The sequence below is a fragment of the Alligator sinensis genome, unplaced genomic scaffold (genome assembly GCF_000455745.1).
Source record: "Alligator sinensis unplaced genomic scaffold, ASM45574v1 scaffold1338_1, whole genome shotgun sequence".
In the NCBI taxonomy this organism is placed as follows: Eukaryota; Metazoa; Chordata; order Crocodylia; family Alligatoridae; genus Alligator; species Alligator sinensis.
Window position 1 is genome coordinate 254,869 of NW_005842713.1, and position 26,562 is coordinate 281,430.

Sequence of the window (26,562 nt, forward strand, 5' to 3'; positions counted from 1 at the left end):
TGCTTCCAGTTTTGGGCTCCACAATTCAAAAAGGATGTGGAGAAGCTTGAGAGAGTCCAGAGAAGAGCCACGCGCATGATCAGAGGTCAGGGAAGCAGACCCTACGATGACAGGCTGAGAGCCCTGGGGCTCTTTAGCCTGGAAAAGCGCAGGCTCAGGGGTGATCTGATGGCCACCTACAAGTTTATCAGGGGTGACCACCAGCATCTGGGGGAACGTTTGTTCACCAGAGCGCCCCAAGGGATGATGAGGTCGAATGGTCAGAAACTACTTCAAGATCGTTTCAGGCTGGACATAAGGAAGAATTTCTTTACTGTCCAAGCCCCCAAGGTCTGGAACAGCCTGACACCGGAGGTGGTTCAAGCGCCTTCATTGAACACCTTCAAGATGAAACTGGATGCTTATCTTGCTGGGATCCTATGACCCCAGCTGACTTCCTGCCCTTTGGGCAGGGGGCTGGACTCGATGATCTTCCAAGGTCCCTTCCAGCCCTAATGTCTATGAAATCTATGAAATCAAGGAGCCCTTGCAAGAGCCTTTTGCTGATGAAGGAGGCCATATTGAGGCTTTTGGGAGCTGTGGCCTAAGGACTTGGTTGGAGAACTCCTTACTGCAGAAGACCAAAGGAAGTCCAAAGCTCCTCATCACTTGACCACGGTGCTCACCTACAAGGCTGTAAAGGCCTTCTTTCAATTTGTAAATAATCTCTTATTTTACTAGAGCAGTTGTGTCAAAAATATGGACCATGGGCTGGATCCTTGGTGCTACACTTGGATCCATAGTTGATTTACATGCGTCATGTGGTGTGTGCCAGACTGGGTTTGTGCACTGGGCCTACTCCAGCAGACCTGGGACCCATGCTGCATGCAGCACCCACTCCAGCTGGTCCAGACCACAGGCCACAGCTAGCACCTGCTTCAGCTCCTCTAAGGCCTATGCTGCATAAAGCATCCAACCGAAATGCATCTTGGACTGGCTGGAGTAAGTGTCATACATGTAGAGTATCCTAGACCAGCCCTGCATGGGTACTGTGTGCAGCACTGTTTTGGATCAGCCAGTACAGGCACGATATGTCCTGGGCTACCTGGGCAAGCACTGCATGATCTGTGTTTGGCATGTGGGAGGGAGAGGGGGGTCTGTGGACTTGATCCAGCCTGCAGGACCACCCCAACACCATTCAACTGACCTGTGGACCAGCCCTGCAACACTCATCTAGCTGTCAGAGACACCCTTGTACTAGAGAACAATGATGTAGGGAACAAAGTAGAAACAGCGTCAAGTAGGGGAGAGAAAAGATGGCAAATAGGGCTGGCAAGCCTAGGCTGATTTGGGAAATATAGGAGTTTATCTAGATTGAGTGGGCACACCTATATGTACAATTAGCATGGCTGAATAAACACCAGCACAATTTGTGGCTGAGTTTATTGCTACCAGGCACCGGATTTACGTGTGTGCCCAGGACCACAGCATGTTGAGCCAGTGTGATGCAGCCCTACCTAGCAGGGGCCTGGGAGGGTACAACCTGCCAACGTGGAGCTGCTTCATCCTGGCTTAACATGCTGAGAAGAGGCTGGCTGGGAAACGCTGGTGCTGTAGTGTGGGGCTAGCCGGCAGGCAGCCCCTGCACTGTTGCACCCTCATGCTCCAGCCAGCCCCGGTCACTCTACACATACACTGCAGTGGAGTAAATAACTGTTGGGCAGTACTATCCTATGGCAGAGTTAATTAGTTTACTCTGGCCCAATAGTACCTCACATGTAGACGGTGACGTTTTACTGTAGAGCTAATTACTCAACTCCACAGTAAAGTGCACATGGAAATGCCCTCAATATGTAGTATCTACTGTACAAAATAAAGTTATCATGATAAAACCCTATACATTAGGTCCAGGGCTTCATAAAATTATTCATAACCTGATTTTTTTCATTCCCAATATTTACCTCAAAGAACAAGATTAAAAATGTGGTGTTAGCAAAATTAAAATGCTTCAGCATATTTGGAAAATATTTCCAAAATAGTGGCCTTGTGCCCCTGATAAAAGAACAGATTTAGAAAAGTTTCTAAACCTTTAGGGTAGAAGTTCAAAAACTATATAATGAGTTCATTTGTAGAATGGGTTTAGAAAGACAAGAAGTGGAACCGCTTTCAGCATAATCCCTTCTTGAAGAAACAGATGAACCAACTGCTATAGCTGCCTCTTTTCTGGACCTCAGTAGTTTTTTTGGCCCACAATGCATTCAGAAAACATTGTGGAAGGCTGGAGAAAAGAGAAACATGAAAGGAGATGGGGGAGGAAATGGATCCTGGTGAGGATGGGGTGTAGGCAACTTAAGGTTTTCTTAATGAGGGACGCAGATGTAGGGAAGGAGAGGTGTCAGAGGTGAAATGGATGGACATCAGTGATCTGTTTGAACCTGATATAGGAAAGGTTATGGGAAGCTTAGAATCTGTGCAGGGTGACAGTGAAGGGATGTCACTGGAGGAGATGGTCATTGGATGTCAGAACCTGGTGAGATGAAGGTCCTAGGAAAGAAGTTTCTGAATTTCTGTGCCAATAAGACACCGGGCTTAGCATCTTTGCTTTTTAAAACAAGCATCTGCACAACACCCATCTGTTGTGCCAATAATGCTTTGGGCACACCCTCTGAAACACTGCTCATTGTATTATCCTCATCTGAGGGGACGGCCTTTCCATCAGGATTATATATAAAGTATTGGTTAATCTCACACCATCCAGATGTGTCTTTGGATACGTTGTTATTAGAAAGATTTGTGCTACAGACAACCTTAGCCAGTAATAGGTAATCCTGTTTTACTGTAAGTATCACTGATTTAAAAGTATGTATTATATCATTATATGTTATTCTACTGAGGAGAGTATCATTGTTGTAGGTTGGCAGGATATGGGGTGATGGTGGTGTTGATTATGTACAAAAAATAGTTTTCTCCACTATTTCCAGGTGCTACTTTAGTGATTTTATGGCAAAAAAACAAAGTAAAGATAAATACCATATATTTAACTACAATTTTCTAACAGTAGCTTTTTAAAAACATAATCAATTGGTGGCTTAGAATAAAGTGTTTAATTGTCTTATTCATTAAAAATACTACTGGGAGCTTCTTACCTATCTATGAGAGTGTTTCAGAAAGTAACAGCAATTTCAAAATAAAACCATATGGTATACACTGATCATTTACTGAACCACACCATTCTTCTTTGTAGTCATAAATAATGGGTACATTTGACAATGTTGCCAATGGTGTTCTCCACTGCAATGTAGTTTTCTACTAACTGCAAGGAAAACAGTTTGATTTTTAAACTGCCACTATTTTCTGAGTACACTTCCTCACCTCTCTCTCCTCTATTCTCTTTGTATATAAGCCTGAAGCTTTACAGATCAGTTTTCCCATTGAATTATGCTTACTTGAATCTTAAAATAGTCAGTAATAGTAGCAGATAAAAGAGACAGTGTTTTGGGAATTGTATTAACCAGGACATTTGGTGCACCTTATGTAGAATACTGCACCTTAAAATGGGTATCTACTTATGTTCCTAGGGCTAGAAATAGGTAAGAATGACCAACCTGGCCACTGGAGCTTTCCTTTGAAGTAAAAATATATATTATTTTGTTAGATCATGGCCATGTGCCCAGAGGAAGCACAAACTAATTCAAATTGGTCTCCTAAGAACAAAAATTATTTCCATTATTGAGTTAGAACTCCATGGCAAGTGGAAATTTACAAAAATCAGTGTTTTGTTCTATGGGAGTCAACAGTAAAGAGTATGGAAGACTTAGCTTTCCACAACTGGGGTGAGGCCAATTTCTCCATTTTAAAGGAGAACTCAATCTTGACTTACCTATATACCAGTATAAGTCCTTCTTCAGTTTCCCAAGCAGTAACAGAAACAAATACTGTACTTTTATCTGATAAATAAAAATGAAAATATGCATGAAAAGGATGCCATAAAATATGAACAAAGGTAAGAATTTCTGGGTGATCTCTTTTTTTGGACCAACTGCCTGGTTGGGATAGAGTTAGACAAACTTTTGGATATCTTTGGGTCTCTGGGAGAGAAGCAGGCACAGCAACACAACTATGTATCCACAAAAATTGTTGCCTTTCACATATTTCCTGGACCATCACAGCTACAACATTGCTTCAAGACTACTGTAAAATATAAACAAATGTATTGATAAGGTAACTATTCAAAGAACATAAGAAATGCCATAACTGGTCAAACTACAAGTCCGTCTAATCCAGTATCCTGTCTCTCTCAATAACAAAAAGTGGGTGTTAAAGGAAGAGTGTTTACGCAGAGCACAACCAGAATGATCCATCTCTCAGAGCTCCTCTTCCTCCAGCAATCTGCTTTAGTCCAGTCCATACTCATAATAATTTTTCCCTGTCATTTAAAAGATGTAATGTTGTCCATGATATTTGGAATTTATGCACATTTGATTGGAAGACAGAGGGGTCTCTCTCTCTCTCTGTCTTCTACTCTTCCACCCTCTCTTTTCTTATTTTTCAGGTAAGTGTCTGGGTCCTTAGCTGAAGGCTGGACTATTCATTGGGCATACAGAAGAAGTGGCAAAGAAAATAAATTAACTCTGTCAAGGAGCTTGGTATTAGACAAATGATGATCACCTCTTTGTGCTATGAGACAAACGGCTCCTGTTACAGAACACTACACCCCTTCGGGGTCCAGCTGACCATCTACCTCTTCTGTGCCATAGGCATGATTGTCACAGTACTGGGGAACCTGCTGGTTGTGGTCTCTGTCTCCCATTTTAAAGCTTTGCACACCCCCACCAACTTCTTGCTACTCTCTCTTGCCTTTGCAGACCTTCTCCTGGGACTAACTGTACTGCCCTTCAGTACTATTCGATCTGTGGAGAGCTGCTGGTACTTTGGAGACTGCTTTTGTAGGCTACATACCTTTTTGGACACACTCTTTTGCTTGACCTCAATACTTCACCTATGTTTCATTTCCATTGATCGTCACTGCGCTATCTGTGATCCTTTGCTTTACCCCACTAAGTTTACCATAAGGGTGTCTTGCATCTACATAGCAACAGGGTGGTGCATACCTGTGGTTTACACATCCGTCTTCCTGTATACTAAGGCCATTGAAGAAGGACTAGGTCATTTTTTACAAGACATGCCTTGTGTTGGGAGCTGTCAGCTGCTCTTTAACAAACTCTGGGGCTGGATAAATTTCCCAGTGTTCTTCTTCCCCTGCCTCATAATGATAGCTTTATATATAAAAATATTTATTGTTGCAAACAGGCAAGCCAGACAGATAAACAGCATGAATAAGAGTATTGAGTCTCAACTAAACTTAGGAGCATCAAAGAGAGAAAGAAAGGCAGCAAAGAGCCTTGGGATAGCTGTAGGAATCTACCTCCTTTGCTGGCTACCCTTTACCATAGACACCATGGTAGACAGCTTTCTGGGTTTTGTTACTCCACCCGTACTGTTTGATGTTCTCATCTGGTTTGCTTACTTTAATTCTGCCTGCAATCCCTTGATTTATGTGTTTTCCTATCATTGGTTTAGGAAGGCAGTGAAGCTAGTTATAACTTGTAAGATCTTTGATTCTAGGACAGCTACAGTAGACTTGTATCGGGAATGAACCTAGTGCTTCTTATTTGTAAATTTAAACGTCTCTCTCATAAGCATTAAAATGGTAATAAACATGGAAACTCTTTCACTTTAGTCATGTTTAAAAGTATTAAAAAACAATGAGAGTATAGTAAATAATAAAGCCCCTGGGAAAAGGCACCGATCTGGATTCTTTTTGTACAACTGAAGGATCTGGTATTAAAAGTTGTGAGTTGACACCATCAATTATTATTAAAAAGCTTTGAAAACCTAGACCCAAATCCTGGAAGACAGCAACAGAAAATATCCAGGAAATACTGGATTACAAATCATCAAAACATTTCTCTGAATGGTGATTTGACCATTTAGTAGGCTGCTGTTTTTCATCTCTGTATTTTCAAAGCAGGTGCACAGGGCAGAGCCCAAACTTAATACATACTTGTTTTCATTTCCAGAGCAATTACACTTGCTTATACATTGTACATTGTCCATGTCTTTACTCTGGAGAGTTGGGAAACTTTTAAAGTGCTAATACTGTAATTTTGGATAATAACACATCATTCTTATTGCTAGGCTCTATAAAAATAATCAGTATGTTTCTGAAATAGATTGGTTGCTTTCCTCTTTCTTCCCATTTCCATGAATGAAGAAAATAATGTCCAAAGTAAATAAAAGGTAAACTGATCCTTTTTTTACATCATCAATGTAATAATAATTTTTCTATTTAGCCCATGTTCTAAAATCTGTGATATATTTTAAAGAAAAAATAACAGTGCGCTTTACCTTTCTTTGTAATTAAAAGCAATAGCCATATTCTTAAGGAAACATGTAGATCCTCATTTAGCAAGGTACTGAAACACATGACAAATTTCAAGCTTTTATGAGAAATCTTATAGGTTTAAACATACCCTTAAATACCTGCCTGCATGGCAGCTTGGTCTAGATGGTGAAATCCTCTCCATAATCATGTGATTTACAGTGTGAATTTCAGCAACAGCAGAGAAAGTAAAGATACCTAACCTGCATTGTAGGGTGAAACTTGGATAACTTAGTAGTTCAAAAATTGTTGAAAGCTGTTAATGATTTATTTAGTTGTTTTCAGTGGTTTGCAACTAATAATTAGACAATCAGTATGAATCTGTTCTAAAGCTTATTCAAGTTAGTGGGAAATTTTCCAATGACTTCAGGGCTTAGGCCCTATAGTATAAATACAACAAAAAGAGTTCACCTGGCAAGAGTTATATACAGAATCAGCAAGGTACAAACCATAATGAGCTGAATGACATAGTAATTACCTGGGCACAGTCTCTACAGGACATGGCACACAAATGTTTGGTCTTAGGGAGAAGGACAAAATTGGCTTTGATGGACCAGATCATATGAAAGCAGTTTCTGTGGGACTTACAGCCAGAGACCTAGAATGCAGTATGTTGGAATAACCTGGCCATGTTGGCTGGGCTTTTTTTTAGTGGAAGAGCTAAACCAGAGGAAAAAAGGAACCGGAAACAAAGGAGGTAAGGGAATAACAACCCAGGGGACAGGAGAAGGGCCCCAAATAGAGGATAAAAGGGAGAGACACATATTGGACTGGTGTTACAGGTGCAGGAGGTCAGGGCACTTCAAGAGTCTGCCCCAAACTAGGAAAAAACCACAACCAGTACCAGAAGACATGAGGCTTAGAGGGCCTGGGATTGAGGAGGCTCCAGAAAAGAAGCAGATAGACTGCAGTTATGGGAAGAAACATAATGGGGGCCAGGAACTGACCCGAGGCACCCCCCCACCCCTCTCCATAACAGACCTTCAAATAGCTGGGGGGAAAACAAACACTGTTGTGGACTCAGCCTGCACCCAGACCATAGTGAGTGAGAAGGTGATATCCCAGAGAGAAAGAACAATAGTAGATCAATGACCCCTCATTTGCCTACATGGCCAGACCTGCTACTATGAGTGAGGGTGAGTCACAATTTTCATGCTGGGGCAGACCTATATGATGCCAGCCCACCTGTTTCCAGCACTGTCGTGCATGGTAATACTGGAGTGCAACTTACCTGTTTCCAAGAGATACTGCAGACTAGTTGGGGTGAGGCTCATCTGTGGGTCAAGAAGTGGGAATGCAGATGGGACCAGCCAAGGGGTTAGTTGGACTGGAGACTGAGGATCCCCACACACAAGCTCTGGAAGAACCTCTGGATGTTGAGGAAATCATCAACCTTTGCCAGTTTGATGTGGAACAAACCTGGGAGGAAGGATTCTAACAAGCTCTACATGAGCCTGAGAGAGGCAATAGCTGACCCGTGGCCAAGAAAGTCATAGCCCATAGCCCAAGGGAGGCAGAACCAGGCCAGGATCCCAAAGCCCAAGAGGGTAGAAACCAGTGCCTGAGAGGCTGAGACTAGGGCTGGCACCCAGGGGCCTGGTGTGGAGCACTGGGCCTAGGCAGAAAGGAGTCAGCTACACAGGTAGTTTGGGTAGGACTATGAGGGGTGGTTTCTGGAGGTCCCCTTAGTGCCTGAGGGGCATGTGACTGCTTCGAGTCCTGCTAGGGGTTAGGCTCAAGGCACTGACCAGGCTCAAGGGCCTGGAGCCCTTGCAGGGCAAAGACAGGGGCCAGGAAGCCCAGCATTCTGGTAGAGGGATGAGAACCAGAGCTAGGGGCCCAAAGCCCATTAGAGAAAGAAGTGCCTGTGAGATGCAAAGGGAGGGTCAGGGACCTTTAACTGTGAGGGGTGAACCCAGGGGCCAGGGATACCAAACAAGAGGCAAGAGGTGGAGGCCCCAAGAGACTGAGTCGAGAAACATGCCTATGAGAAGCAATGCAAGGTCAGAGACCAGGAAGGGCAAACTCCGGGGCTTGGAGCCCTGAGCAAAAGGCCAGGGGTGGACTCCCCAGAAGACTGAGTCAGCAGAGATACCTATGAGAGGTGAAACATGGTCAGAGATGTGTTGCCTGTGAGGGGTGAACTCTGCAGTCATGGACCCCAAGCAAGAGACAAGGGGTGGAGACCCCAAGAGTCTGGATCAACAGGGCTGGGACCCAGAAGCCTGGCCTGCTACAATAGGCCTAGGCAGCAAGGGGAAAGCTAGAGAAAAGGGGTGAAGGCTGGAAAGGCCAAGACCCTTACAAGTGTGTGAAGGCCTGAGGTAGCCAGGTATTGACTTGAGGCCCCATCTAAGTGTAAGTGCTTTTAACAAGGCATGGCAGATGAGAGGCAATGGGGTGAGACCCTGGGAGGCCAGAGTGAGAGCCTGACAGGATAGGGATGATCTAAAAGGGGGTGTGATGGCAACCCCAGGCACCTCACCTGTTACAAATGTCATCATAGAATTGACAGGGGAAAAGCGGACAGGGAAGAAATAGGGTGCAGACAGAAGTGCAGCTACCAGATGTAACTAAGACCAAACAGAAGTTCACTGTTGGCTCCAGGAGGGAGGGGAATCTAGCTGCGGGCTGGGAGCCTGCAGCCTGGTTCCCATAGCAATGGCCACGGCTCTGTGCCAGGGCTCAGTGTTTTCAGAATGGGAAAGGGGAAAGGCAGTGGAGGGAGCTTTTCTTGGGCCTACCCAGCTGGTGCTGAAAGGTGGGGTGGGTGAATTGGAGCCTTCCCACCTCAGGAAGTTTCCAGTATACCTGCCCCACCCTCCAGGGGGGCTGAAAACCCCCCAGACTAAACTCCCTTTGCTCCTTTTCCCCGCTTCCATTCTGAAAACAGTGAAAGTCTGGGAGCTTTGCAGACACAAGTTACAGTAAATGCTACATTTTGAAATATCTTTATATGATACCTCATGCAACAAAGGGTCGGATTTTTATCCCATCAGCCATTTTTTATATGAGTGCTGCATACTCCCAGAGGCTGGGGGGGCACAGTGACCACCCATAGGCAGAGGTGGTGGCGGGGGCAGCAGTGAGCGGGGAGCTCCCGTAGGCAGGGGGCAGCAGTGAGCAGGGGAGCTCTTGCAGGCAGCCACGGCGGTGTTGTTGGCTGGGGGGGAGGGTGGCGAGCACTGACCAGCAGTCAGCAACCATCCACAGACACTGCTGGTGGTGGTGGTGGCGGTGGCCAGCGGTGATCAGGGATTGCCTGCAGATGCCGCCGGCAGTGCTGGCAGCGAAGCAGGGGTGGTGCGCGGCAACCACCCACAGGTGCCGCCAGCAGTGTCAGCAATGCTTTTCACAGGGGATGCCAATCTCAGGGAGGTGCATATGCACCTGGGTGCACCCACTATGCATTGCCAATGATTTTTGATGCTGTCTGCAGCTATGAACTTGTGTTTGGTCACAGCTATAGACTGCTTTCTGTGGTCAGATCAGACAAAAATTGTCTCTTCTGCCTGCACCCATAGACCATAGAGGTTTGACTGCCCAGGGTTGCACAGGGAAGTGTCAGACAATTGTTTGTCCTTCTTGTTACTTAATATCCCAGGGAAAGTCTCCTAGAGCTCTATTAGTGCCCCTCCCACTGATTGAACTCCATTTGAGAGAATTGCCATAGGTATTGCGGCATTCACTGGCATCTTTGGAAGGATCTCAAGGCACCCTGGTTGTGAGTCATGGCCCTAGGAAAAGTCCAATTGATACCCGGGGGGGCTATTATGGGGATTGGGAACTGCTCTGCAGGAGATGCTGTGCTTTAGGGGCTCTCAAGCTATTACAGGCATCACCTGGACATGAGGGGTAGTGGCTCAGAGTCAGAAGTTTAGAGCCAGTGGTCTCAAACCAAGAGTTCAGAAACTAGGGGTTAGGCAGGGAGTCAAAGAGGTGCAGGTTACAATCTGGGAGTTTAGACACCAGGGGCTAGGCAGGAATACAGACAGAAGCTGGAGGCTAGTGTAACCCTGCTTGTGTTCAGTGCATGTTTGATTATGGTTGTGTTCTACACTAATAAAGGCTACTGATATAGGACAGGTTCTAAAAGAGCTGGGATAGGCAACTGGAAGAGGAGCAGTGGAGACCCCAAACAGTGGCAACCCGAACGGCGCTTCCTAGAATCACACCCTAGCAGTCCACCCCAGCAACAGAAAGGCAGCAACTCCAGTGTGGGCCTCCCTACCCAGCACTTGCTACTTTGGATGGTGTAGGTGGTAGAATCCCCCAAACGGACGAGCATCCCCAGAAGTGAGGAGCAACAGGGCCTCTGTGGTGGGCTGCACTAGTCAGCCCTTGGTGTTTTGGCTGGTAGCTGGTAGAGTCCCTGGATGGCAGCCTTGGGTGAGACTCCCTTCCTAACTGACTGGGCTGAGTGATAGTTTCCTGGGCTGGTTTGCTGGTGAATGTGATTTTGATCTGGTTTGAGCTATAGTTCAGAGTTAATAGTTAAGTTTTCCTTAACATGTATACTTACTCTCGTTTTCCCTTGTAATAAACCCCTGTTTCAGTTTAACATTTGATTGCAAGTGGGGAAATTTAAACATTCGAACATCTGGTTAAAATCTGGTTTCCCATATTTCTGGATGGGGGCTCCAGCTAAATTTGAAAGTTGAACCCTAAAAATTGAACCCGGCCCTTGTTACTGCCATCAAGTGCTTGGCAGAAGGACTACACCAGAAACTGAGCAAAAGTTCAGGCGAGGTCTAGAAGCTAGGCAAGAGAGGAGGACTGGGGAAACCAGGAGCAGTGAATGGGTGGGCAGGGGTAGAAGCTGGAAAGAAGGCTAGAACCAGAGCTACGAGTCTAGAAGCACAGTGTCAGGCACACTGAGGCTACAACAAAGAGCTGTTTTGTTGGGAGCCTACAGAGTGCTGCAAGGGGTGCTGCTTACATAAAACAGCCATACCCAAGCACTTTCATGGGTACCAGCTGGGGGCATTCAGGCAGTTCCACCCAGGGAATCAGAGCCAGCTGGGGTCTTGCCTTCTGTCCTGATTCCTGTATTTGTATGCAATCCATACAAATATAAATACTTGTTTTTTCCCTGTCCCATATGCTGACTACATCAATATATGTCTTTCACAGCCCCTACCATAAGGGGATGGGATATTTTGATTGTGGCTGGAAGACTATAGACTGATTATTTTACTTTTGAAAACTTTATGATTAGCCTGTATTGTGTGTGCGACATACAAACATTCTTGGTTGTAGAGTGGTCATTTCAGGGGAGTGGACTCTTAAAGCTCTTGTAGATGTGTGGGGAGCCTGCTTTGACGTGCTGGAAATCCAGCGCATTAGAGCAGACTCGATTAATCAACTCTACTGGAGCACAGAAATTGATGTGCTCTGGCAGCCTTCTTCATGCTGAAAAAATGGTGGTGGGGCGCTTTGAATGAAAACACATTTGATGAGTTTTAGTTCAAAGCACCCCTCCACCATTTTTCAGTGCAGGGACGCTGATACAAGTGACACGCAGAAACTTTTAATTAGTGCAACTCGCTACTTAAAGTGCCCAGTGTCACGTTCCAGAGCACATGTAAAAATGCCCATAGATTTTGTGGCTATACAGTTTTATATTCAGCCATATTTTCATTAAAAATATAAAACCAAATTTAAAATTTGCAAAATATTTTGATTTGATTTGATCATAGAAAAACACCATATGACCAATTTTCCCATTTGCACTCATTCTTTTATTAGCTAAAAAGTGTAATCAAAACCCAAAATAAGAGTATTTTTGAAGAGATTTTTTTAAAACTGAAAAATATACATTAACCTTAAATATTTCAGCAAGCATACTGCCTTTTGTTGGACAGCATTGGCCTGACAATATACAGCTTTTTTACTGGGTAATGCATGACAGAAATTCCTTGTGGGTTAATCGTGTTGCAAAGAGTAAGTTTTATAACCACCTTCTTTATTTATTTTTTGCTGCTTAAAAGAACATAGAACCTAGGCAGTACTTCCACTGGTCTCCAAAATTTGTTTTTTCTCAGAATTTTTTAGTTAAAAAAAATGAAAAAAGATCTTTTCTTAGCTCTTTCTTCCTTCAAAATAAGCTGATGGATTTTTCAAGTTAGAGTAAAATTGATCAAAAATCAAAATTCATTTAGATAAGAAAGTTACTGAACCATTAACCCTCAGAAAGAAAGCTATTAAAAAGTGATGGTGCAGGTTTGTGCACAGTAAACTTAAGTAAAAGAACTAATACAATAATACAAAAATAATCAGTACTGTAGATTGTTCATTTTAATGACATATTATTGATTATTTCCATTAAATATTTATATTAACTGAAATATTTAAAAATACATGGACTTTACAATCAGAGCCAAATGCAATTTTCATAAAGAGCCAAAAATGTTCATTGTCAAAGGTGGCAATACAGCAACCTAAAAAACCTTCTTAAACACATTGGTAACCCTCTGGGATGCCTAATGGATTATTTAAATACAATACTGAGTTCTCATCATTCTGAAAATAAGTTCATAGTTGAACAGTCAAGTTTCAAGATTTTACAACTAACAATCACTTTCATTGCTTTGCGAAACCAAGGATAAAAAAAAGAGTAAATCAAAGGGTTAATGGCAGAGTTAGAATAAGCAACCCAAACCATAATATCAAAGGCAACTGGTGGAGTTATAAAGTTAAGGAAGGCATCAATTATTACAGTCATAAAATATGGTGACCAAAATATGAGGAAAGCAATCACAGCTATGCCCAGTGTTTTAGCAGCTTTTCTCTCTCTTTTCCCCACTCGGTTACTGTAATTATCTGAGGACTGTGTTTTGTTGCTCACACTCTCTATCAATCTAGCTTGTCTTTTAGCTACACTGAAGATCTTGCTGTTAAGTACTATCATTGTAAAGAAAGGTATGAAATAAAGAAGAGATGAAATGAACACCCAGGTCTTATTGAAAACAAGCTGACAGCTTCCTACACAGGTGAGCGCTTTCACTAATTCTTGTAGCCCTTCATCATTGGCTCCAGTAAAGACTACAGAGAAACTGTACACTATTGAAAATGTCCAGGCAGCAGCTGCAAACATTCTTGAAACAGGCATGGTGAACTTTAAGGGATAAATTAAAGGATCAGTAACAGCAACATACCGATCGATGGAGATGACACATAAGTGAAATATTGATGCATAACAAAAAAATGCATCTAAACAGCTGTGGAATCTGCAAAAAAATTCCCCAAAATACCAGCAAGTTTCAACAGATCTTATAGTGCTGAAAGGCAGCACTGTCAAACCCAAGCCAAAGTCAGTGCAAGCCAAGGAGGCAATTAAAAAATTAGTAGGAGAGTGAAGCTGTTTGAAATAAGCAATTGAAATAATTACCATTAGATTTCCTCCTATGGTAAGAATTGTCAGAAATCCAAAGACAAAGTACAACGTTACTTGGAATGGAAAAGACCGGACTGTTTTATAACAAGATCCATTAATGTGCTCAAAGCAGTACTGTAAATCTTCCTTTTCAGAACAAGTTGAGTCCATTATTTCCCTCAAGCTCTTAATTTTGAGTTCTTGAATGAAGACTTCTTTCTAGGAAAGTGAGTGTGAGCTCCTACTTCCAACTCTTCCTGAAAAAAAGTAACTATGCATGTTAATAGAATAACCCTCCAAGCACATATTGAGTACAGCAATTAAAATGAAATCAGAAAACAAAAAATGTGAAATGTATGAGCTCCATTTAATAACTGGCAAAATAAATTATTATACTTAGGATATCTCGATTCTGCACTGGAATTGTTCCCTACTTGCAATGACTTTCCTTATGCATTCCCTTTTGAGAAACTCCAGTACACATATCAATGTGAAAAGAGATGTGAACAGAACTATGAGGGAGGCTTGCAATTTATGTGACTTTTTCTCCCCTGGGTGCTTTTGAAACAGGTTATTACAGACAAGTTCTCATTTCTCCCAAAATAAAAACAGTGAACCTGAAGCAGGTATAACTATTTTCCCAAATAAACAAGCCCATACAGAGTGAGGATCATTTTTACATCATACATGCTGAAAAGCAAACTTGACTATTAAGGTCCCAAAATTTTATGGTGTTTTTGGTAATAAAATTAGAGGCCATCCTCCCTGCTCTTTTTAACCAGCTTTAGCCATGTTGGCTAAGTACAGAGAGTCAAAAAGTCTGAGAATGAATAAATTCACTCTATGCAAGTTAGTTTAAGCTGCACAGAGTGAACCAATAAGCAAGTGAACAGATGTTCACTTTTGATTTGGGAAATGCAGCCACATGGCTGCAGCATCCCAGGCTGGCAGCCAGGGGCAGTGCTAGAACATGCCTCCCTGCTCAGTTGAAGCAGACAGTTTGGGCCAAGGTTAGTCCACCCACCCTGCAAGCAGGGGCTTGTGGGGAAAATGCAAAGCATATTGGGATACTGGGAGACTGGGAATTAACTTGAATCTGGAGGACACCTGATACTACATCCATCCAGTTTTATCTTAAACCAGTTTTGGACATTTATGCTCACTGAACTTCTGTTGTATTACAGATTTGAAATGGTTTCTGCTCATTTATACTGGTTTATGTGTTATTTCTGTCCCTATCCCCTAGCTTCAAAGGTGAGGGACAGAAATTAGACAAATTCCTGTGTGATATATGTGGAGCAATCATGTCCTCCATCTGCCTTCCTCAGCCTTCATTTTTCTAGGCTGAATAAGCAAAGCCATTTCAGTCTCTCCTAATAAGATTGACTCTCCATTACTTTGACCACCATACTCTACTCTACATCATTTTTAGTTTCAATATGTATTTCATGAACATCAACAGCTGGAAGTGTTCACAGAATTTCAGGCAAAGTCTTGTTAGTGCCTTGGCAAGAGTCTCCATTTCTTCTGGAAATACCTTTCTTTCTACAAGTTAAGATTGTACTTCAATTTTTTTTTAAAGATCCAACTTTTTCATGCCTACATCAATTTTGTGGGTCATTGTCATGCTGAAATCGAATGAGATATCTTGCTGCCAAGTGGAGAGTCCCCGGGTAACAACAGTAAATAGTCTTTTTCACTAGACCTTCTTCTCATGTTTCTACCACATTTGACATTTTGTTATACATGCTTATGCTCTTTTATTGTACTTTGCAAGATCTTTCATCCTTCAAGCAGCAAGCAATACAGCAGGTGTTGCATAGTCTGAGGCACTAGGCCACAGTTACAGGTGTTTGAACCAATGGTATAGCTGCACTTCTTCATTAGTTCATTGGAATGTCCAACTCCAGTACATAGGCGATTGAGACATCGCCACATTTGCCATGGTTTCTCAGCCCCTAGTGGTAAGCACCGCTGCTGGAATGTGCATTTTTTGCTGTCGGGTATTTTCTTCAGCCTCTCATTCCACATCTGTAGTGTCTCCCTGGATGTGGCATCAAGAGGTTGGGTGCTGGTGAAGAAGCTTCTGTGGGCTTTTGTGTACTGCCGGATAGTTGCATGGCATTTTTTGTGTGCTGCAGGATAGTTGTACAGCAATTTTTTACTAGACCGTAAAAGCCAGACCCACAAAAGGACTTAGATATGGGTATAATAACAGGTTTAGGGATTTGACCCCATGTCTGATGCCCCCTGGCAATCAGGTTTGCCTGTTGTACCCTTTGGCTTATCTGCTACTTCCCCCCATTTTTCCCCTGCCTGCCAGACCTTTGATGGGAAGCATTATTATAATTTGGGAAGCTGCCCTCAGTCACTGGAACAGCATCTTAGGTGCTTCTCTCTGCCAGTCACAAAGATGCTATTCCAGTGACGAGGGCCTAAGTCACATCAGACCCAATCTACACTCATTTTAATGAAACTTGCTAGTAACTGCTTCCTAGCCTCCTAGGTTTTCTCTACTCCCTGTAATCCAAGACTTTATTAGGCCTAACTGGACTTTTACTTGTCAGCCCTTCCTCAGCCCTCCAGATCCCTTGTCATCTCTATCTCTTTCCACTGGCCTTCCTCATCCCACAATACCAATAATCAAACTTGCCCTCTCAATGTGCTTTATAACGGCTTCTCAAGACTCCTGCCCCATAATGGCTGTGGCCAGCACAGTGGTCCTCATTTCAGTGGTCTTCACTCTCCCCTTCTAGCCACTCCCATGCCTTAAGGGCAACATAGAAAATGGGATCACTAGAAAAAGGGTGTATAAAGAAGAAGACTAACCTCCCACCCCTGGGGACTCACACCACTCAAGCAAAACCTCTTGTCCCTAGTGGGAGGCCATCCCAGACATACACATAAGGGTTGCCTTATATCCTGTTTGAGTTCCTACACAGCAATCTAGTCTACCCCTCCATGGGGTTCCTCTCCCATGGGGCATCTGGAGCAAAATGCTATCAATTTATACAATGCAACTCTGAGCTCCACCCCCTTTCCATCACTTGATCTGACTCCCTCAAGTTTCTCATTAGCACATCAGCACCCTACAGCTGTGCTGCAATCCTCTCAGCTTTGCTGTAGTCCTTTCAGTTTTGCTGATGCCTACAGCTTGTACAAGCTCCCCACCTTCAGCTTTGTAGTTCCTATCCTTGGCTCCCTTAGGCTGACAAGTCTTCATAGCTGGTTCTAAGTCAGCTGCCTACAACTGTTTGCAGCTATCTAGTGCTGTCCTCTCGTCATTTAAGTAAGACAGCTTAGCGGTTTCTGTAGCAGTACTATAAGGTATTGCCATGCCTGTGTTTTACACCCCTCCCTCTGAGAACAGAATTTACAAGCCCTGCTTAGATATCTAACATTCCTTATGCAGTTCATGGGGAGAGGTAGGCACCAATTACTGGATTCACAACAGTCAATGTGCTGAGCACGGGGAGGCTATAGCTAGCCAATAGGTAGCCTCTGAAATCCTTCCTCTTAATAGACTTGGAGGTCAATGTAAGAGTAGTAATCATATTTCAAAAACTTCTCTTTGATCCAAGCTTAAAAGTCATCTCTCTGACAAAAGATAAATTGCTCATACTTTGCTTTTATGACACAGGTGATGGATAAATTAGTGCCTCTATATTGTTATATGGAGTCATTGAATAAAATGCACATATGTGGCTGGCAGTCAGGACACACTAAAGAATAATTTTATATTTGATTCCATCATTTTGAAAAGTTGATCTTAGCTGGACTTTTGGCAATTCACACTATAATTCCAGACCTAATTTTCTTAGCTAATCAATTCCCTTTTCCTTTGAATCTCTTTATTTATTACTAATATCCATCTCAGGAATTTTTTTAGCTCCTTAGATATACAGCAGGGGCAGGCAAAACAGTCTACAGGATGGATATCACCTACTAGACCATTGTATCCAGTCTTGGGGGGCCCCTAAAAAAATTTAGAAAATTATTATCTGCCCCTGGCTGCCTGTCAAAGATGACAAGGTACTAGTGGCAGTAGGACCCAGGAGGAGCCAGGCAGCAGGACATAGGGGTGGCAGGACCCAGCAGCCACAGCAGCAAGACCCGCCTGGCCCGCCCTGGCCCTGCCCCACCCCTAGACCATAACCAGAAGCCTCTGCCTAGCAGAGGCTTCTGGCCTTGTATCCCTGAAGCTGTTTCATAGATTTCATAGATTTCACAGACATTAGGGTTGCAAGGGACCTCGGGAGATCATCAAATCCAGCCCCCTGCCCCAAGGGCAGGAAGTCAGCTGGGGTCAAAGGATCCCAGCAAGATAAGTGTCCAAATGCTTCTTAAAGGAGTTCAGAGTTGGTGCTTGCACTACCTCTGGAGGGAACCTATTCCAGACCTTGGGGGCTCGGACAGTAAAGAAGTTTTTCCTTATGTCCAGCCTAAAACAGTCTTAGAGGAATTTGTGACCGTTGGTCATTGTCATCCCTCAGGTGCTCTGGTGAACGATGTTCTCCCAGATCCTGATGCATACCCCTGATATACTTATAGGCTGTCACCAGGTCTCCCCTGAGCCTACGCTTTTCTAGGATGAAGAACCCCATGCCTCTCAGCATCTCTTCATAAGGCCTATTCTCCTGCCCTCTGATGATGTGCATGGCTCTCCTCTGGCCTCTCTCAAGCTTCTCCATATCCTTCCTGAATTGTGGAGCCCAGAATTGGATACTCCAACTGTGGCCTCACAAAGGCCGAGTACAGTGGGAGGATGACATCCTGAGTTTTACTTGAGAAGCATCTATGGATGCAAGCCAGAGTTTGGTTTGCTTTAACACAGCAACTTCAAAGCTAGCCACATCAGCAGGCATCTGGGTTTTCTGTTTCCCTCAGAATAATGGAAAAACCCATGGATTACCCCTTTTACCCAGGGCCAGGGGAGCTGTGCAGGGAGTGAGGGGCACCAGCAGGGCTGGGGGCTGTGGCTTGGGAGTGAGGGACTTGGACCTGCATTCTGTGACCTAAGGGGGTAGAGGGAGCTCTGATTTTCCATGATAGAAAACCCCAAATCACATACCAAAATTTATAGGTATTTAGAATGTATTTTATTATAGTGACTGGGGCACTGGTAGGCTTCAAATTGCTTTAAAATTGTAAATATATCAATAAAACATTGTGTTCAATTGATACCTATGTATGTATATATATAGTGGTGTTTCATTTTAATCATCAAGATGAACATGAGCCTGCAATGTGATGCTGCAGCTAGTAAAGCGACCAAAACGCTGGCTTGCATCCATAGATGCTTCTCAAGCAAATCCCGGGACGTCATTCTCCCCTTGTACTCGGCCTTGGTGAGGCCGCAGCTGGAGTACTGCGTCCGCAGGCTCGGGGGGGATCTGATGGCCACCTACAAGTTTATCAGGGGTGACCACCAGTATCTGGGGGAACGTTTGTTCACCAGAGCGCCCCAAGGGATGATGACTAGGTCGAATGGTCATAAACTACTACAAGACCGTTTCAGGCTGGACATAAGGAAGAATTTCTTTACTGTCCGAGCCCCCAAGGTCTGGAACAGCCTGCCACCGGAGGTGGTTCAAGCGCCTACATTGAACACCTTCAAGATGAAACTGGATGCTTATCTTGCTGGGATCCTATGACCCCAGCTAACTTCCTGCCCTTTGGGCAGGGGGCTGGACTCGATGATCTTCCGAGGTCCCTTCCAGCCCTAATGTCTATGAAATCTATTAAATCAATTTGGGGGCTTTTATAAGAGAATTTGCCATTTTTAATCATTGAATTTGTGATTTTTATCAGAAAAACCCAGTATCCTTGCACATCTCTTTTGAACATACTGTTGTCTGTATATATTGGTGTACTTTTGGTGTACTTTAACCATGCTAGTCCAAAGGATCATCAGGCTTATGTGAATCTTTGATCTTCTCAAACAATGTTATTTGTAGTAGGGGTGGAACGCCGTAGCAGTGATAGTTCAGGAAACGTATGAGAAGAAAGGATTTTTCAGCGATATGTTTTATTGGACCATTTGTATAGTGCGTGGACACTTCCCTTCCTAATACCTACCATTATGGCTGGGCTGGGGGGCAGATCTCTTCTGGACTTGCTTCTCAAATGTCCTAAAAAGTCCACTGTGGCAGAACTAGGGATAACTGTACCATCCTGAGAAGGCAGGAGAAAAGTCAGGGCTAGCAGTTGCACTAGCTACCAAGTTCAGCCTCCATGGAAATGGGAAAGAACTGACAGTGATAAACTGTGAGTACACTGTGTGGGCTGAGCTACTCAGCGTGAAGGCTTTCCATAAGGTAGCTTGTTTGTCCCTTCTTCTCCCTCTTTACTAAACCCGGTTACAGTTTACTGTTGCTTGCAAATGGGAAGTTTATTCAATTTGGAACATCATGATAAGATTTATTTTCCCATGTTGGGGGGAGGGGGACAAGGACTTGAACAAGGATAGAAAATGTGTGTATAACCCCTAAATATGAACCTGGCTTTTGTTATTGAGATCCAGCCTAGGTTACAGTATACAATTGTTCTAATAAAAACGATCTATCTGCAGAAGGGGCATGGCAAAACCTTGGTCTTGGCATGAGAAAAGGTGTCTCTGGACATGTGGTATGCCCTAGATTCTCAGAAGCTGAAGTTTGGGAGGAACAGGTCCACTTCCTGCACAGGGGGTGAATGCTGATGTTGCTACTCATCCCCTCCTTTCCTCTGCCAGAATTCAGCAGGGAGTGGAAGGGAGGGGAAAGGCGAAAAGCAGCAGCATTTATCCCCAGGCTCTGGTACCATATGAAAGCAGGGCCTCTAGCCAGATCCCATCCTGATCAGCTGGCGAGCTCAGATCCTTATGCTCATGCAGAGCTCCAGAAGAAGCCTGCACTGAACAGGAAGTGAGCTCAGATCTCAGGCAAAAGGCATGGTACAGCCAAAGTTGGGGGAGAAAGGGGCCTCGTTGCCCTGTTCCTGGATCTGCTACTGTATACAGCACATTTTTTTTACCAATTTCATAACAAACAAAACGTTGAAAGAATGTATTAATCTGTATGAAGTGTTTGTTAGCAACAAAAATTGGCACAAAAAGGAAAACAAATAAAAGCAAACAAATGTAGAAAGCAGTTTAATACTAATTTTCTTTTCCTAAAAAAGCTGTTTGTTTGTTTCTTTATCCATATAGATTTCCCCACTCCCCTGTCCCCTACCCAGTTAGTAAGGAATACCAGGCAATTAGAGGTTCATTTCTCTTCCAAAAAGTGAAATGGCTCCAACTCACTTTAACAAGAACAGTATAAGATCCCTACTCCTTGATTTTCAAATTACAGTCAAGTGATGAAGTTTCAAAAACTAACCAGGTAACACAGTTACTAAATCCTTAACTCTGTTTATAAAAAGAATTTGTGTTAGAAGATGGATGATATTTAGTTTTGTGCAAAGTATTACTTCTGCATTCACAAACCAGTATAATTAAAAATGAGGTAAATGTTAATGAAACACATTTTTATTTTTAATAAAATGCTACTTTAAATTATAAAAGTTCCATATATGTCATTGAACATCTTTAAAATTAGCCACAATCACAGTTACAGATAATATTATATTGATTAATATCTAAGCACACATTGCAAAGTTCTAAACAAATAAGAAGCAGGAATATGTACAGGGCCCCTAAGTGAACTCTCATTAGAGCATGTTAGCATAACATTTAGTTTTCATTCTGAAAATAAGTTCATTGTTGAACAATCATGTTTCATCATTTTGCAACTTACAATCACTTTCATTGCTTTCCGAAACCAGGGGTAAAAGAAAGAATAAATCAGAGGGTTAATAGCAGAGTTTGAATAAGCAAACCAACACATAATATCCACAACAAGAGGAGGTGATACAGAGTTACGGAAAGCATCAATTATTACCATGGTATTATAAGGAAACCAGAATACCAAGAAAGCAATCACAGCCACTCCCAATGTTGTTGCAGCTTTTCTCTCTCTTTTGCTAACTCTGTTCCTGTAATTATCAGAGGTCTGTGATTTATTGCTCATCCCTCTATCACTCGAGCTTGCTGTTTAGCCACACTGAAAATCTTGCTGTAAAGTGCTATCATTGTAAAGAAAGGTATGAAATAAAGGAGGCCAGCTATAATGACCCAGATTTTATTGAAAGTAACCTGGCACCTCCCTACACAGGAGAGAATATTCTCTAAATCCTGTATCCCTTCTTGATTAGCTCCAGTGTAGAATACTGCAAAACTGTGCACAAAAGAGAGTCCCCACGAAGCGGTTACACACACTCTAGAAACAGGCACTGTGAACTTGAGGGGGTAAATCAGAGGGTCATTGACAGCAACGAACCGATCAATAGAAATGAAAAACAAGTTAAATATTGATGCATAACAAAATAATACATCCAAACAACTGTGGAATCTACAAAATGTTTCTCCAAAGTACCAGCAGCTTTCAACTAATCTTACAGTGCTGAAGGGCAGCACAGCCAGACCCAGACCAAAATCAGCCCCTGCTAAAGAAGCAATCAAGAAGTTTGTAGGAGAGTGAAGCTGTTTAAAATAAGTAATAGAAATAATTACCATTAAGTTTCCTCCTATAGTAAGAATCGTCAGAAAACCAAGAACAAAATATAAAGTTACTCGGAAAGCAGAAGGCCAGACTATTTTAGTGCAAGACCCGTTAATGTCCTCAAAGCAATAATGCAAATCTTCCCTTTCAGGAAAAGCTGTACCCATTATTTCCTTCGAGGTGTTGATTTTAAGCTATTGAAGGGAGGCTTCTGCCTATGGAAGATACATTGATCCCAACTCCTCCTGAAAAAAAAAATGTTTTATGTTAATAGGATAATTCCCCAGGACCATTTTGAACACAACATTGAAAATGAATTGAGAATGTAAAAACAATTCTCATAGGTAAGATTTCCATTTAGGCATTTTCCCCTTGGTTATTTAAAAGAAGAACTAAAATACTTGGGAGGGGGGAAATAATTATTTGGTCTAAATTCCATAGTAAAATTCATTCCTACTTGTGAATTTCCTTGTGCTTCTCCTGAGAAACTCCATTTCACAAGACTACGTGTGCAGAGATGTGAATAGAACTCTTGAGGAGCCTTACAATTTATACAGGTTTTCTCCCCAGAGTTCTTGTGGCAAAGGGAATGACAAAGCAAGCTCCCTCCTCTTGAAAAGTACAAATAGTGAATCTGAAGCTAAGGTAGTGAACTTCCTAAAAAAAAAGAAATGTTCCTATGGTAATGGTCATAAGCATTATTTGCTAACACTGGGCATATATTATTATTATTACATAGTATGTGCTGCAAAACAACAGCTTACATTTGTGTCAATTGTGCAATCATTATCTTTTTTAGTAACAACACTTGGTGGTGGACTGTGTTGTATACCAATTTTAATTTTGTGACTTTACAGTACAGCCTATGTGATGGAGTAAATATCAGGTCCTGAGATTGTCATAACATAAATGGACTGACTGGAACTTCTTACCAGTCTCCTTTAATATTTATGGGGAACAGCAGTGTCCCTTTTCACCCTTTTTTCTTCTAGGTTAAACAATCCAAGCTCTCTCAGATCATTTAGGTAAAATAATTTCTCCATTCCTACGAGCAACTCAGCTTTGTATGTGTTCCTGTTAGCATGTACTCCTTTCCAGGCACCGACAAGAGGTGTCCGGAATAATACGTGGAACCAGAACTGTTACCAGATTTGCCCATCCCTTTGGGGTACGCCCATTTATTAGAGTTACATTTCTGGGGTCGCTGTAATTCTATCAATGTGCTGCTTGTGTCACTTGTGTTTCTATATGGAGCTGCATCTCTCCCTTCTGCAAGTCCTCACCCCCACAATGGAGCTACCTTGTAGGGTTTAGTTTCAATGGGGCTGGGTTCCTCCAGCTACCGAATCAAACAAACACATACACACATACAGGTTAAGAGAGCACATCTGAGTCAGGCCGGGTTACTCAGCATTTCCTGGCTGATACCCTCATACGCCCCAACCTCTGCACAGGAATAGAGTATGTTTGAGGCGGCTGGGTCAGTCACCATTTACAGGCTGACCCCCTCATATACTACAGCTCAGCACAGGAAGAGCATGCACACAATCAATAAAACAGTCAGACACATGCACACAGGTTAATAGGGTACCTCTGAATGGGCAGGGTTAGTCAGCACTTCCAAGCTGACACCCTCATGGGACCCAGCTCAGCACACCCCTTATTTCAGCAGGTTATTTCAGCAGGACAGTAATAAATGCAGTTAGACACACACATGCACGTTAACAGAGTGCGTCTGAGCAGGCTGGGTCCAATCAGCACTTTTAGCTGATACCCTCATGCACCTCAAAACTCAACACATCCCAATCTCTTGTCATAAGTGTCTTAGTAGTAACTCACTTGATGAGATAACCCCACAGGATCTTTGAGCTTTACAGGGATCTTTGGCTTAAGTAAAAGGAGTGTTGCTACAGAGCAGGTGTGGAGGTAGAGGAGAAGGAAGAGTAAACAAGGTTTGGAGAGAGAGTACAGCAACCAGCTTGACTATAAAAATTATTTTATTGCCAGGTATATGAAACTTATGATGATACTAATAGTAATAGCCATAAAAGGGAAAACAAACAAAACAGTTACAATATTACCCAGTTTCAATTAGGTATTTGGGGAAGTCTAGATCACATTTGATCAGCAAAGGTCAGGTTTAGAAAGCTGTGCCTGGAGTAAGGCAGACAAGGTTCTTTGGGTGAATCTGATATCTTTTATTAGACCAACCTACACCCCTGTGCCTGGAGAAGACAGAGTAGGAGAGAGAGGGATTGAAGCAAGTCTGAGGTTTAGTAACAAAAGAGGGATAGAGAGAGAGAGGGAGTTGGGGTCTCATCACTCCAAGGTTCCCAGGTGTTTCTTGACAGGCCAAGCCCCCAGCATGCTCATTGAAGGGATTCCAGGCAGAAAAGGAGTGGAACTGGTGCAGCTTTTGCATCCAAGCACCAGGACAGTGACTGAAGCTGAGGTAAGGGGGGTTTTTTGGTAGGGCTCAAGGGAGAATACTAGGTTTGTTTATGGGTAAATGATGGCTTATATGCTGGATAATAGGAACTGATTGCCCCTGGCTATGGGTGGCATTAATCCAAGAGATCTCACAATGCAACAGGCAGATTCAGTATTTTGGGTACCAATAAAGGAGTCTTTTCTGCAAATATTTTGCCTGATGCATTTTACATTAACATTTCCATTTTTTTTTCCTGTTAGTATCAATTTTTTCTCAGCGTCATAGACTTGACTCCTAGTGATTGACAGGTAGACACAGGTCTTGCTCCTCATCTTACTACCAGATAATAAGGCTTACAGGACAGTCTTGCTATTATTTCCTATGTATTAGACATTGTGCTTTGTTATTAAAGTTTCCATTACTCCAGTCATCAAGATCATTTAGTTTTTTCTATATGATATCCCAATCAACTTCTTTATTTGCTTTGCTTCTAAAATTAATGGCAGCCATAAATTTCAACACCAAACTTTAACCCATAGTTTCCCTGCCTTGGATAACCTTTGGTGTCTTCCCTTTAGCAAGTTCCTTACCCATCTTATACTTCTAGCCCTATCCCCATCAGCTATAGTTTTGTTGCCCTGAGGGGTCAGGCCAACTCTCAGGATCTCAATATTGTGCTGTTAGACAGGAGGGTGTGACACAATTGCACATATATACACACACACACACACTACCAGCTCAGGCATGTACACATCCAAACCAGCGTAGGCATATGCATACCTATCACCAATTCAAGCACATATACTATAGACCCCAAAAGTTAGACACAGATCACTAATTTGTATATCATGCACATAATGCCATATATATACACACACACACACTCACCAGTTCACACACATACAACCCACATACACACAGGTAAGTTCCTAACTTGGATGGTACAGTGTGTATGTGTGTGCTTGGGGTACCTGGAATACTTGGGAGAAGGCTCAGGTGAGAGAGAGAGTTAAAGTGCAGGGAATGAAAGTTGCCAGAACCAGGATTAGAACCAATGGGCTATAGAGAAGCTGGCTAAAGAACTGAGGCTTGGGTTTACTTAAGGTAGACTGAGACTGGAAACTAAGGCAGACAGCTAGGATATTGGGGGGGGGAGGGGAAGATAAGTGGTGGCAAGGAGGAGACAGCAGGAAAGAAACTGAGGCAGAAACCTGGTTGTTCTGGGGAAAAGGAAAAGGCGGTGAGGATACGATAGTGGCAAAGAAACAGGGGGTTTGGAAGCAGAGAGGAGCTCAGGACAGGTGTTGGAGGTGGCAGTGAGCCAGAAGCAGGAGAGGGAGAAATGAGACAGAAGTTAGAGGGGCAAGGAGCAGAGATTGGAGCAGGGCTGAACCATAGTAAAGCAAAACCCAACTCAGGGGTCCAAATAACAGTTTTATTACACAGACAACATACTACACAGCCCCATGAAGTTATTGGTTCACACACACACACACACACACACACACAGACTAACAATGGCAGCAGGAGAAAGAGACTCAGTGGAAGGGCTGGAGTCCAGGTAGGGAAGAGAAGCAGAGTCCAAATCCTTGGTTGAAGAGGGGGTGGGGGATGATAGCTACCTATCCAGGCTGGAAAGGATTCCTTGTCCAGTAGGTGTTGTCCGGGGGTCGGGGGGGGCGGGGCGTCGCTGGCAGGGCCTCTGGGTGGATAGGGGGTGTGGCATGGTGCTGGTTCCGATGGAGAGGGGGGC

The 26,562-nt window shown here is 43.1% G+C and overlaps 2 protein-coding genes and 1 pseudogene across 2 annotated transcripts; 1 reads left to right on the forward strand and 2 right to left on the reverse strand.

Moving 5' to 3' along the window:
- The first annotated feature begins 4,639 nt into the window (after positions 1-4,639).
- Positions 4,640-5,635, forward strand: TAAR5 (trace amine associated receptor 5). Its single transcript, XM_006034239.2, has one exon. It carries the CDS (start codon positions 4,640-4,642, stop codon positions 5,633-5,635), a length of 996 nt encoding a protein of 331 aa, XP_006034301.2.
- Positions 5,636-12,938: 7,303 nt separating this feature from the next.
- Positions 12,939-14,039, reverse strand: LOC102385311 (trace amine-associated receptor 9-like). Its single transcript, XM_006034231.2, has one exon. The coding sequence runs from the start codon at positions 13,965-13,967 to the stop codon at positions 12,939-12,941; it is 1,029 nt and encodes a 342-aa protein (XP_006034293.1). The 5' UTR covers positions 13,968-14,039.
- A 7,478-nt stretch (positions 14,040-21,517) lies between these two features.
- LOC102387383 lies at positions 21,518-23,421 on the reverse strand (annotated as a pseudogene).
- Positions 23,422-26,562: the final 3,141 nt, after the last annotated feature.